At 38.4% G+C, this 12,502-nt stretch overlaps 1 protein-coding gene across 1 annotated transcript in view; it reads right to left on the reverse strand.

Annotated features, from left to right (window-relative positions):
- Positions 1-1,218: 1,218 nt before the first annotated feature.
- Positions 1,219-12,502, reverse strand: part of tiparp (TCDD-inducible poly(ADP-ribose) polymerase) — a 38,507-nt gene continuing 27,223 nt past the window's right edge. The window contains exons 5-6 of the mRNA XM_067419079.1: positions 7,531-7,806; positions 1,219-2,220 (exon numbers count right to left, since the gene is read on the reverse strand). Of these exons, the coding sequence (XP_067275180.1) occupies positions 1,773-2,220; positions 7,531-7,806 (724 nt within the window). The 3' untranslated portion in view covers positions 1,219-1,772. The remainder of the gene's footprint in view (positions 2,221-7,530; positions 7,807-12,502) is intronic.

Genomic DNA, 12,502 nt, shown 5'->3' on the forward strand with positions numbered 1-12,502 from the left:
TGTTCCAGCCCCCAGGGCACAAAGCGATGGGAGCTGGTGATAATTCCACACCGGCAGATAAACAGCACCTGGCTTTTGTATGGCCTCCAGAGCTGTTTGTCGGATTAGGGTTTGGGTAGCGTGTGATCAGGCATATCAGCAGAGACTTTAGGAGACCTGTTGTTTCCTAAACTCGGGAGGGTGTTCCCTGGCCGCCTCCTTTCTCTATCTAGCACCCTGGGATTCATTAAGCATGGAGCTTAGGAACCCAGAGACCTCTGGAGAGAAAGGGCAAGAGAGAGAGCTTTTTCATTCAGAGCTTAAAGAATAATCAAATCTGGGTTGGTTGATAAGAGCGGGCCATTCTGTTACAGTTAAATCCCTGTCGTGAAATGTTAGCATTTTAGTACAGTCTGACTTAATTCCCTTTCACTTCTCTGATGAAAAGACCAGCTTAGTCTAACACTGACTTTTTCTTCTGAATGCCTTGAACATTGTGTTGTCAACTCTAATTCAGTTTTCATTTTCACATTGGCTCCGCCCGTGTATTGATGTCATGTGAATTACTAGATAACCCCGGGTTATGGTTAGAAATGTCAGAGGCAAATTTAGTCATAAAAGTTCAAATTAAAATTGACCCTAGTGAAAATAAATGTACTAAAATGCATTTGAAATACTTTTATTTTATGCCAAGTATACTACAAATACATACTTTTGGTATATTCAACTGATATACTTAAAGTCTCCTAAATTGGACTAATTTTGTACTTAATGCACTTAAGTTATCCAGAAATAGCGCTGAAATCCAACTAAACATGCTTTAAGTATATTTGATTGTGCTAAAGATGAACTATTGAAAGTATAGTTTAAATATCTTTCATTTAAAGACTGACATTATACAGAGAGCTCACTAATAGTGATAGATAGATAGATAGATAGATAGATAGATAGATAGATAGATAGATAGATAGATAGATAGATAGATAGATAGATAGATAGATAGATAGATAGATAGATAGATAGATAGATAGATAGATAGATAGATAGATAGATAGATAGATAGATAATATTAAGAAATGCGCAATAAAGAAGTACTCCAAATAAAGTTGAATTATAATATTTCTATCAGTAAGTCTCAAGCGATGTGTCAGTTAATGATTTGTAGTATACTTAGTATGAACTAAATGTTTTTTTGTTCACTAGAGCAGGCCATATAAACGAACACCAACTTCACGTCAGTTACATTCTCTTTAAATTGCTTTTATTTACTTGTTACATTGACTAACATAAATAAACAATTTATTTATGAACAAAAGGCACACAGTTCAAATATAAACAAGGAGAACATATTTACAACTTCGAACAAATAGCAAGTATGGAACGTGAATGGCAGCAATGGGAAAAAAGAATAAGAATGTGAAGCTGCAACAGCCTCGAGTCCGAGTGGCAAGCAATCCATGGGTTTTCTACTAAAGCACACGTCCCAGTGGTCATCCGAGGAAGCCGTAGCAGATACACTCGTCCGCACACGTGATTCACACACACTAAACTGTCCGACACCGAGGAGGGACGTCACACAAACATACACACAATCCCCATTTGTATTCACAGGGGTATGAGGAGATGGGCACTGAAAGGTCACACAGAAACCCTCTCACACAGGATTGAGGGTGGGATCCATATCCAAATGTATCCCGTATGATCCATGAGTTCCATTCAGTGCCAGCGCACAACCGCTTCCGAACTGGCCGAACGTATGCGCGAGTCTCGAGTCTCCAGATGTGCAGCGCTCTTCAAATAGCCACTGTATTGCTCACCTCTTCATACTGAATGATGAAGTATGGATAACTCTGATCATCATTGAAGATGACAAAGATCTGTGGGTCCATCCAGTTGTCCACGCAGGAGTCAAACAGGTCGCTGGAGGCGTCTCTTGGGTTCAGGGGGGGTGGGCGGCGCATGGAAGGGTTGCCCACGGTGAACTTGCCGGTCAACACTTTGGCCAGGAACATGTAGTGCACTCCGCGGGGCGAGCGTTTGGAGAAGTTGTGGGAATAGACGGCCTTGCGTGCGAAGTAGCTGCCTTGGCCGAACATGGTGGCGTGCTTGCCGCAGACACGCGGGTCGAAGTTGTGCTTACAGATGCCCTCCACCACATCCTGGGACGTGCCGTGGAACAGGTGACGCTCGTTCAGCATGCGGTCCATCTCTGACATGCGGCGTGACATGTACTCCTTCTTCCTATAAAGAGAAGGAGAAACGGACATTTCAATTAGACATTGAGGACGTTTACATGCTCAGCAGTAAGCTGATAACTCACAAATATAACAGCTTATTGAAAGAAAAACAGTTTTTCCCGTTTACATGCAAGTCAGCAAACTGACAACGCAAGTAAATCGCGTTTACATGACGTTTTCAGTTATGATGTTAAATAAAGTGTGCACCGCGTCAGCGGGAGACTTTCGGCTCATAATATCCCTCATGCAGTTCCAGATGAACCTCTTCTACTTCTGCTGCATGAGATGAGAACACTTTTCAATCTTTACAATTTTCTGGGTCTTAAAAGAGTCTGTGTTTGTGATACATGTCCTTATTTCAGGCAAAACACTTGCTGGATGCATTTAAATCTGCTCTAAGTTTGCGTTTTTGTCACCTATCACACATGAGCTCTTCAGTAAGCCGGCAGAAAGCAGGTTAATGCGTTTACATGCAGCGCTGATTCGGGGTAAGAGGCAACAGCCTGTTCCGACTGATATTTGCTTACGCCGTTTATGACCTTATTCTGATAAAAGAAAACGGGTTACCGCGTTTACATGACCGTATTCGTTGTCGGCTTATTAAGCATAATCGGCTTAAGAACGCGCATGTAAACACACCCAATTATGAAACAAAAAACAGGACAAAGCAAAGACTGAACAGGCAAAGAAAACCAGGATTCAAAACAGTTGGCCAGTAACTTTGTTAAGAAATGCAACATAATACATGGTTTCCATTAAACTGTAAAACAATAATTTCATGCAAGTAGATGACTGATTAAAATGAAAAACATAACTAAAGAAAACATCTGTCACACAACCAATGTAGCAGAAGTTTATCTAGGACACCGAAATGTGAATGCCAGAGACCAGGGATGCATTATTAACTCTTTTCCAGCCAGCATTTTTGATCATTTCAACAAAAGTATAACAGCCCAGAGCAGGGCTGGACTGGTAATCTGGCATACCGAGCATTTGCCTGGTGGGCCGACGCACTTTGGGGCCGGTAGTGTTACAAAAAAAAAAAAAAAAAAAAAAATTTGTAGGCTACCACTGACAAAATGCAGCGACAGCGGCCCATTGGTTTGTCTTCTAAATTGACAAGCCGCCGTGAGAGAGACCTACCCTCCATATTAGGCACTTTTTTTCTATGTATTTATTTATTAGTATTTTAGCGCATGGAACTGCAAAAGGCGAATATCCGCACAGCGCAGCCGCTGACGAACGTACGCTGCATTTAAATGCTTCTCTATACGACACTTTGACTCTGAATTTTGTTTTATATAATCGTCTGATATGGGAACATAACAGGTTCTGTGTTGAATCAGCTGAAAACAGCCGCGAGCATGTGTTCATGACGAGGTAAAGTGGAAAACGGCAATACACACAAACGTTTCAGTTTAGCAAAACCGCAATTTACATTGCAGATAACAACGAAGAAATATGGTGTTTTGGAGGAAACATTTATTAAAAAATTTGCTATTATTACTTAAATTAATATTGCAGAATATAAATCACTTTTATAGAGGCTGTTTTCGTATTTTCCAGAGGTGTTTACATTTTTTTTACTTACAAATATAATAGTTTATTATATATGTTTTATATAGTTTTAGAAACCATATAGCCATATAATGAGGAGCAATGTTTTTTACCCTGTGACTACCATGATCTTACATTTAAATGAAACTGGTCTACAGTTAAACTACAGTCTATAAAACAGTTTTAAAGTCTGGATCCCATGAATTAAGGACAGCTTTTTTTCCTCTTTAAAAGTTTTATTAACTTTTTTAGATTAGAATAGATTTAATGAAATTGAATAGCCTCATGAAAGACAGATATCAGTGTCTTACTTAAATGATGTGTTAACTCAAAATGTGATCATTTACTCACCCTAATGCGATTCCAAACCTAAATGAATTTATTTCTGTGTAGCATAAAATAAAATAATTTGAGTCTGTTTTTTTGTTCATACAATATTCAAATGGTAGCCTAACCAAAATGGGTTGGTTGCCAACATTCTTCAAAACATCTTATTTTGTGTTTCACAGAAGTCATGCAGGTTTGGAAGGACACGAGTGAGTAAATGATGACAACATTTAAAAGAAGTAAATTTACTTTACTGCATCCTAGCTCAAAATCATCAGCGCTTTACTGCCAAGGGCATTTCTGTGTGACAAAAAAAGCAATATTAAGTTTATTTGCATTTGCAGCAAATTCAATAATATCTATCATTATTTGTCCTTGTCCTAGTTTTATTTATATACGCCAATTTAAGGCCCCAACCCCAGCAAAAACATTCACGGGGAACTCATGGGCCGGATGTGCTGGGTATGCCAGAGCCGAATTTTAGCCCCAGTCCAGCCCTGGCCCAGACAATATTTAGTTGAATCTGAACATGCGAGAAAGAATCAGATTGTGACTCCTTGAGAGTGAGAATGGGTGTACTTCTTCGCATATACAAACGCCGCCCCCTGTTTTTACAACTTCATGGCTAGTAAATGTACTCAGTTCATGTGCCATTGGGAGGTGTGGCGAAACAAGTTCATTCTGAACCCTGATGTCAACGATGAATGAAAACTTCTAGGTTGAAATTTAAAAAAAAAAACTAACAGAAAAAAAACTTCCTGTTGTGCAAGGCAGCTGTCTCTGCACAAAAACAAGAAAACAAGCCAAACTCCAGCGAGCTTGTCATCTGGTCAAATGGAAACAGAAAGGGTGAATAAACAGATGAGCGGCAGGGACCCGAGTGAACCCATTCAGCAACAGGGCTCCATTAGCCCAGTCTGTGCCTCTATTGTCCTGGGCAGAGGGGACGTGAGGTCAGCCTAACTCTCTGATCAGCGGTGCTCACTGTGACACGGCCTGGCCCTAACTGACCTCACACCGACCGGGCCGGCTGTCACAATCCTTGAGCGGTGACTCCGTGTGCGTCAGTGAAGCCATCACTCGTGTTGTTTCAGCTTCTCTTTTCATCTCCTTTAAGCTCTTTTACACCGAGCCTCTCCGCCATCAGTCTGTTTTGTTCTTGCTTTTACTGATGCAAACAAATCCTCTTTCATGCTTACCCAGTGACATTCTCTCACTGGCCAACACCCTGGAAACACTCAGAACTATTGCACAAAAGATCTTCACCTGCACGGGCATATGAATGAACACACCAACCTTTATTCCTTCAGCTCTCTTTCCCAGGCTACTACAATAGCTGCTTGAGAGGAAGAACTAATTGCCGGACTTTGAGAGGTTCACTGCATTGAGTCTTTGAATGATACTCAAGAGTTTTGTTCGAGACACGTAGAAGCACGTAAATAACATATCCACACCTGTATATTCAGCTCTCAGCGATATATAGCATTTCAGATTTACTTATCCCAGAAAAGCCAAGCTAATCTATACAGGGATGATTTGCTAACTGAGCAGCTTATTCCTGTCTAAGTGGACGGCTCTTGGCTAGAATTAAAGATTTTTTTAGTGTCTCTGTCATTTTTTAAAATAAATGTTTACAGAATTTAATAACATTACTGGGTAACGCTTTAGTTTAGGGTTCAATTCTTAATATTAACTAGTTGTTTATTAGCATATTACTATGAAATTGGCTGTTTATTAGTACTTATAAAGCACATATTAATGCCTTATTCTGCATCCCTTAACCCTACCCAATACTACCTTACTAAATATTAATAAGCAGTAATTAGGAGATTATTAAGGCAAACGTCATAGTTAATAGTTAGCTAATAGTGAAAATTGGACCCTAATCTAAAGTGTGACCCATTACTGTTTTATATACTTTATAAAGTTAATAGTGAGAACTGAACCCTAAAATAAAGTGTTACAGATTTTTCTACCTGACTAGTAGTCTCTCATTTAAGCCATTAGTCGACTAGTCGGACGTTTATAATATTATTTAAATTAAATATATACTTGGGGAGTGGCTTCGGAAAATGGTTTCAGTCAAAGCTGAAAAATAGTATTATAATGTAACATTGTTCTACATTACAAAGAAATACTAAACCATAATAATTAAATAAGCATTTAAAATATAAATGATGTGCCAAAGCACACCGGTGTCTTGATGAAAAATCTAATGATTATACCTAGGCTAACATTAATGTTAGTATGAACGGCCATGTTATTAAAAAAACAAACATTTTTAATTTCAATGAACTCAACCCAACAACGTTGTGCAACATTGCACTAACGTCTTTTAACAGCATATCGTGCATGACACGCTCAAGTTAAAAAAAGTTCAGTGTAAAAAAAAAAAAAACCTTTGTGCTTTTTTTCATTCACGTTTTTAACAGCAAAAGCGTGTTCTGTGTGAACCGGCCCTTACATGTTTCAAATGATAAGCCATGATAAGCCACGTTCGATGAATGTCAGACAAACCAACATAATTACCACAGGAACATCCGTGTTAATGATCTCTCCGTCACGGACGGTGTTACTTCGCCAATTCCTGTGGGGCTTTTTCCTGTGACTAACCCACTAATTACAATTTGGTAAACTAAGCCTCTTCTCGTCGACTAACGTTTAGTTGACTATTAGGGGGCAGCCCTAGGAAACAACATGCTGTCTTTATAGTGTCAAGCTTTAACGCCTCAGTTATTATGCATTACAATATGTAGCTGCTATTCTATTTTAAGAAGGGAGTCGTTATATTTAACGGTCTTTGGCTTGAAAATCTATGCTAGATTACCAGAATTTAATACCTAATCCGTCACCCCATTATTATTTTTACAAACATGTCTAATGTAAGACAGCAATGCATTACTAGACGGAAATATGCAAGGATTAATCCAATCGGCCGCATGCTTAAGATAAACACACCTCATGAGTCAGCTCTCGTTTCTTCCTGACTCATCCCTTTCTGTGACCTGTCGTGCGCAGCTAAGGGGGCCGAAACTGTATTTCCATGACCATATCTTAATAAAGTACGCCAATGCCTCACCTAGCACCCATTCCTCTCTCACTCACTTCCTTTCTGCATGTTCCATATTTCACACGCTGAGAAGTTCACCTCACGGACCTACCACAAAAACACATCTGTTTCCGACCAACAAAAATGTAGTAAGAACCGTTAGTGTGGTTGACACCAGGCAGCGTGAATGCAAACTGCAGGGGTGGGGTTGAACGTTCACTTCACAGACGCTTCTGAGACACAGATCTGTCCTGCTAACCTTTTATCATCTGTCTTCAACCAGTCCGTAATGTCAGTGTTTACTAAACACTGCTCTGGCACCGGATACACACACTCTAAACAACTTTGCACAAAGGATTGTTTGAGAATCTCCAACCACACCTTTTGTACTTCTCCCAGAGGAAGGGGTTTTGGACACGGAGGATCTTCAGGATGCGAAACTTGGTCTCAGACACGGTCTTGTGGAAGAGGCTGTAAACGGTCCGGTAGCTTCGGTCTTCCCGGGACACGGGCACCTGCAGGAAGTCCTGACTGGTGTTCATGGCTAACCAAGTCTCAGGGTACACTTTGGAGGGAGTGCTTGACGTCGGAGAGAGAGGCTGGTTTCCAGAACTTTCCAGGGAGGAGAGAAATGTCGAGGAAAGGCCACCGAGAGTCCTATTGAAGAGAGGAAAACACGGTGTCATTAAGAGATTATGGGCCAGAGCAATTCCATAAAAGCGCCGATGGGAGTGGATTTGGCAAGCCGTTTTGACTTTTAATCATTCGCAGGATATGACTTCTTGATATCCACAATTCAATTTCCACTAGTTAAAATGCTTGTTTGTTTGTTTATTTATTTAACAGAGGACAATGTACAGTAACATTACAGTAATGTGAATGTACCCGAGTTAGCTCAAAAGGGCTCATTTTCATTGGCAGGTGTACAGAAAGGCAACCTTTAAAATGATCACAATTATACAATCACAAAATAAAATTACATGTAACACATTGTGGGTAGCAAATACAATTAATATAAAATAGTTATATAATATATAAATACACACAGACGGAATTAGTGTCCACAGATTTGGTTCTCTACAAGCCATTTTTTTTTTTGCTTTCTTTTTGAATGAAGGGAATGACAGAGACTCTGATGGTTTCCGGTACTGTGTTTCATTGCTGACCGGCCCTTACGGAGAAAACAGCCTGACCAAAAGCAGTTTTTCTCTGGGGGATCAGTTCTTGATATCAGCACAAGATTTGAATTGGTTAACTGGTAAAAAGTATAATTCTTGATATCTGTATTTGTATTTTCACTAGTTAAATCTCACCATAGCCTGCCATTCAAATTCACTTCTTGACATAAAGATAACTTTGGGTTACACTTTATTTCAAGGTGTCATTGTTACAGTGTAATTATATATTTAAGTACTGAGTAATTTTAATTAACTACATGTACTTACTATAGGGTTAGGGTAGGATTAGATTAGCTATTATTTAATTACGCATAATTTACTATCTCTACTGGAGTAAGTAAATGTAACATAAGGACACTGTAAAATAAAGTGTTACCTTACTTTGTTTCTAGTAAATATGTGAATTACTAATATCAAAAATTCAATTGTAAAGCAACAGATTAAATTTACACAAAGTGAAAATAACATACCAAGTGAAATACTGATGTCTTCTATTTACAGCATGTAAAAACAGCAGTTCTTTGCAATGTGTAAATAGTAATTACATGCTGTTTATACTTTATTTTGGCAGATGCATACTATTTGCACCTCAGTATTGTTGTACATTAACAGGATGCAATAATAACAGAGTGCAAATTATTATATTTATTAAAAATATTAAATGGATCCCCTCCCTACACCTACCCAATAAATGCTTTTATTATTATTATTATTATTATTAAACATTTCGTTAGGCACTTTATTTTTATTGAAAGTAAACGCCTTTCTGATGTGATGTGTGATGGGAAAAGGGAGAAGAGCGAGCTCAGCGAAAGGCGGATTTGAACCCGTCACTGAAGATGTTGAGATACACACATCTTTTGTTTAATCTTGTTTGGCCCAACCAGGCATTATTAGGCGGTGCTAGTGTAAATAGTACTTGCCAACAAGGCGCGCTATTTGCACGATGTAAATAGACACCCATATGTATATATAGTATCGTATTCATTTGTTTTACGCATGTTCTTTAATGGAGACAAAAGTGTGTTTCATGTGCTTTATGTAAGTGGATGTACAGTATTGTCTAATAAGATTTCTGTCTAGGGAATATGAACAGGTAATAAAGTCAAAGAAACAAAGAGGGTTTGCCCTGAGGCAAGCTGTTAGTAAATCTGTCCCTAAATGATGAAATACGTAGAAAAAAATGAATAAAAACAAGACTGATGAATTTAATGTCTACTGAAACTACTCTAGTGTGGTTACTTCATTGCATTATTATCTCACGAGAGATAAACTGGGAGAAAGTTCAATTTAAACTCAAGCATATGTTTATGAGAGTCTAGAGGTCATGGTTAAATAAAGGTCAGGGTTCAGTCCCGTGACTCAAAACGGCCTTTTATTTCTACCAGGTGAACGTTATCTCCCTCCGGTCCATGTAACTACCTTATGAGTCATCCTTTAACTTTTATCTAGAGCTACCTTCCTCTATGGACTTGGCTTCCTCGAGAAACAACTGCAGGAATGTAACGACCATATATTGTTGCGAGGCATTGTGGAAAAACGAAAGAAAGAAGGAGAGAAACGAGGGCAATCGTTTTGAAGAGATAAGCAAACACTTTTGGGAAAGGCTCTGTTTGTGAAGAGTGTCTGTGTGTGAACGAGAGGGTGATTTATGCTGCTCGCTGAGCATTAACTCCGGCAGCGGTTCGGCCAAATTGTCAATCGCACTAATGAGTTCCACCCCTGTGCTCAGCTCGGGACAGTGCGTTCCTGACGCTGCAGGACCCTTTAGATGGCTGGACCGGCCTTGCAGTCGCCTCTGACAACAGGAGCAGATTGATGGGAATGAGATGACATTCCCCCCTTGTCTTGAAGCTTGAAAGTGTGAGAGTGTTAAGATGGATGGCATGTCTGATTTAAACATTAGTGGCTGATTTAAAAAGTGTTGGTGAGTCTGGTTTATTTTCATGACTCAGTTCAAACTCTCAGTATACGTCCTTGAAAGTCTCTTCTGCTTAACAAAGCGGCATTTATTTGATCAAAAATACAGTAAAAACAGTGAAATATTATTACAATTTAACAGCTGTTTTCTATGTGAATATATAGTAATTCTCAATATTTATCATCATTACACCAGTCTTCAGTTTCACATGATCCTTCACTAATTATTCTAATATGATGATTTGCTGCTCAAGAAACATTTATGATTATTATCAATGTTTAAAACAGATGTGGTGCTTAAAACTTTAGTGCTACTTCCCCCCTCCAGAATTCTTTGATCAATAGAAAGTTCAAATGAATAGCTTTTATCTTTTGATTAATTGCATCTTGATAATTGCAATTGATTTATATGATGTTCTATATTTATATATAAACTAGGGCTGTCAAACGATTAAAATATTTAACCGCGATTAATCGCATGATTGCCATGAGTTAACTCGCGATTAATCGCAATTTAATCGCAGATTTTTATTTGTTGTAATTGTATCGTAAATTAAGTTTGAATTAAGTTTTTAATACTCTAATAAACATTGGTATATGGACAAATATGCATGCTTTATGCACATGATTAGTGAAACCATACTTATTCAATAATAATCAATAATACAGCATGAAGACTAGATATGTATCAAAGGTCACAGATGTTTATCAAAGAACTTGTTCATGTCTCTTAAGCCTAAGCTTAAAAATTTAGAATAAGAGTGATTTCTCTCATTTTAGGAATATTACTGGTAGTTTCGAGCAGGGCACAGTTCGTATGAAAAACTGGTGATGTCATGCTGTCATGTGGACCTGTGAGCGCACCAGTACCACACCATAACCGGAGGAGGTCCATATTCCACGAGTAGGAATATAGTGCGGCCCCTTTAAGAGACGCGCGCTCCCTATTGAACTGCCGGTATGTTGTTTGTGCGAGCCGAACTGTGCCGCAATTCACGTAAACAGTGCAAGATTCGGGAGCGCTCCTGTTCAGAAAAGTAACCTGTGCATTCGTTTTAGACGACTGTAATGCATTTAGCTCAATATAATACATGTACTGTAAGTGGTGATGTGTCAATTTACCTCAGATATGAGCGAGAGTGAGCTTCAGTATATTCACGCATCGCGCTCGGACTGCAGTGAATGTGCTCAATGTAAACAGACTTTTCTTTCGACCTGGTGTCTATGGTTAAACAGAAAATCTGGTAGCTTATAGGCAATAACTGCACTTTTGGTTTAGAATATTAATGTTAACCATTTTCTTTCCCTTTTAATGTTTGCTGCTGCATCCTTTACGTCTACGGCTTATTTTGATCTCTCCAACTACGGACCATGGATCAAACAGAAAATGCGCGCTGCGTTAACGTGCGCTAATAAATTTAGTGCCGTTAAAATGAATTTGCGTTAACGCGTTAATAACGTTTTAACTTTGACAGCCCTAATATAAATACATATGTAAACATATACAATTTAATTTATGAATTTTTTTTTTTTTTTATTTAATCATGGTTAATTGATTTGACATCACTATTTGAAACAGAAATCTTTTGTTACATTATAAATGTCACTTTTGATCAATAATGAATTGTCATCGCAGAATAAAAGTATTAATGTCTTTAAAAAATAAAAGTACAACTTACTGACTACAAACTTTCGAAAGGTAGCGTATATGTAGATAAATATTGTTATATTAGTGGATACAAATGTATATACATAAAAATCGCTATTCATAGCTGGTGACAAAGCAATATAGAAAATATGTCTTTAATTTTAATCTACTTGCTAACAATTGGTTCAGTCGTTAAAATTGGTTTCAGAGCAAATACATATTGTGATGTACTTAATATTATCAAAAACCACTATAATAGTATCTCTTTCAGCCCTGATTCTGATCCATTTAATGCTCGGGTGGAGGCTACGGTTGGACACATTGACTCTATTGAGAAAGCAAAGTAAAAATGATTCAAAACTGCTGCTCGCTTTAATTTAGCTTTAGGGGACCGTCCAGTGAAAACAACTCTCTGACCCTTCACAGACCTGAGTGACTGAGTGGATGTAAAAGATGAAAGACGGGACAGGAAAATGTCGCCAGAACAAAAACCCTGAGCTAGCCAGAAATTGGACTTTCATATGGTCACGCTAAATAGAGCCACTGAACCCTCCTTCTCGACCTTTTCACATCTGAAGCATTCGATTTTTCTCTGTCCCTGTAAATA

Source organism: Pseudorasbora parva, chromosome 16 (genome assembly GCF_024679245.1).
Source record: "Pseudorasbora parva isolate DD20220531a chromosome 16, ASM2467924v1, whole genome shotgun sequence".
Lineage (NCBI taxonomy): Eukaryota > Metazoa > Chordata > Actinopteri > Cypriniformes > Gobionidae > Pseudorasbora > Pseudorasbora parva.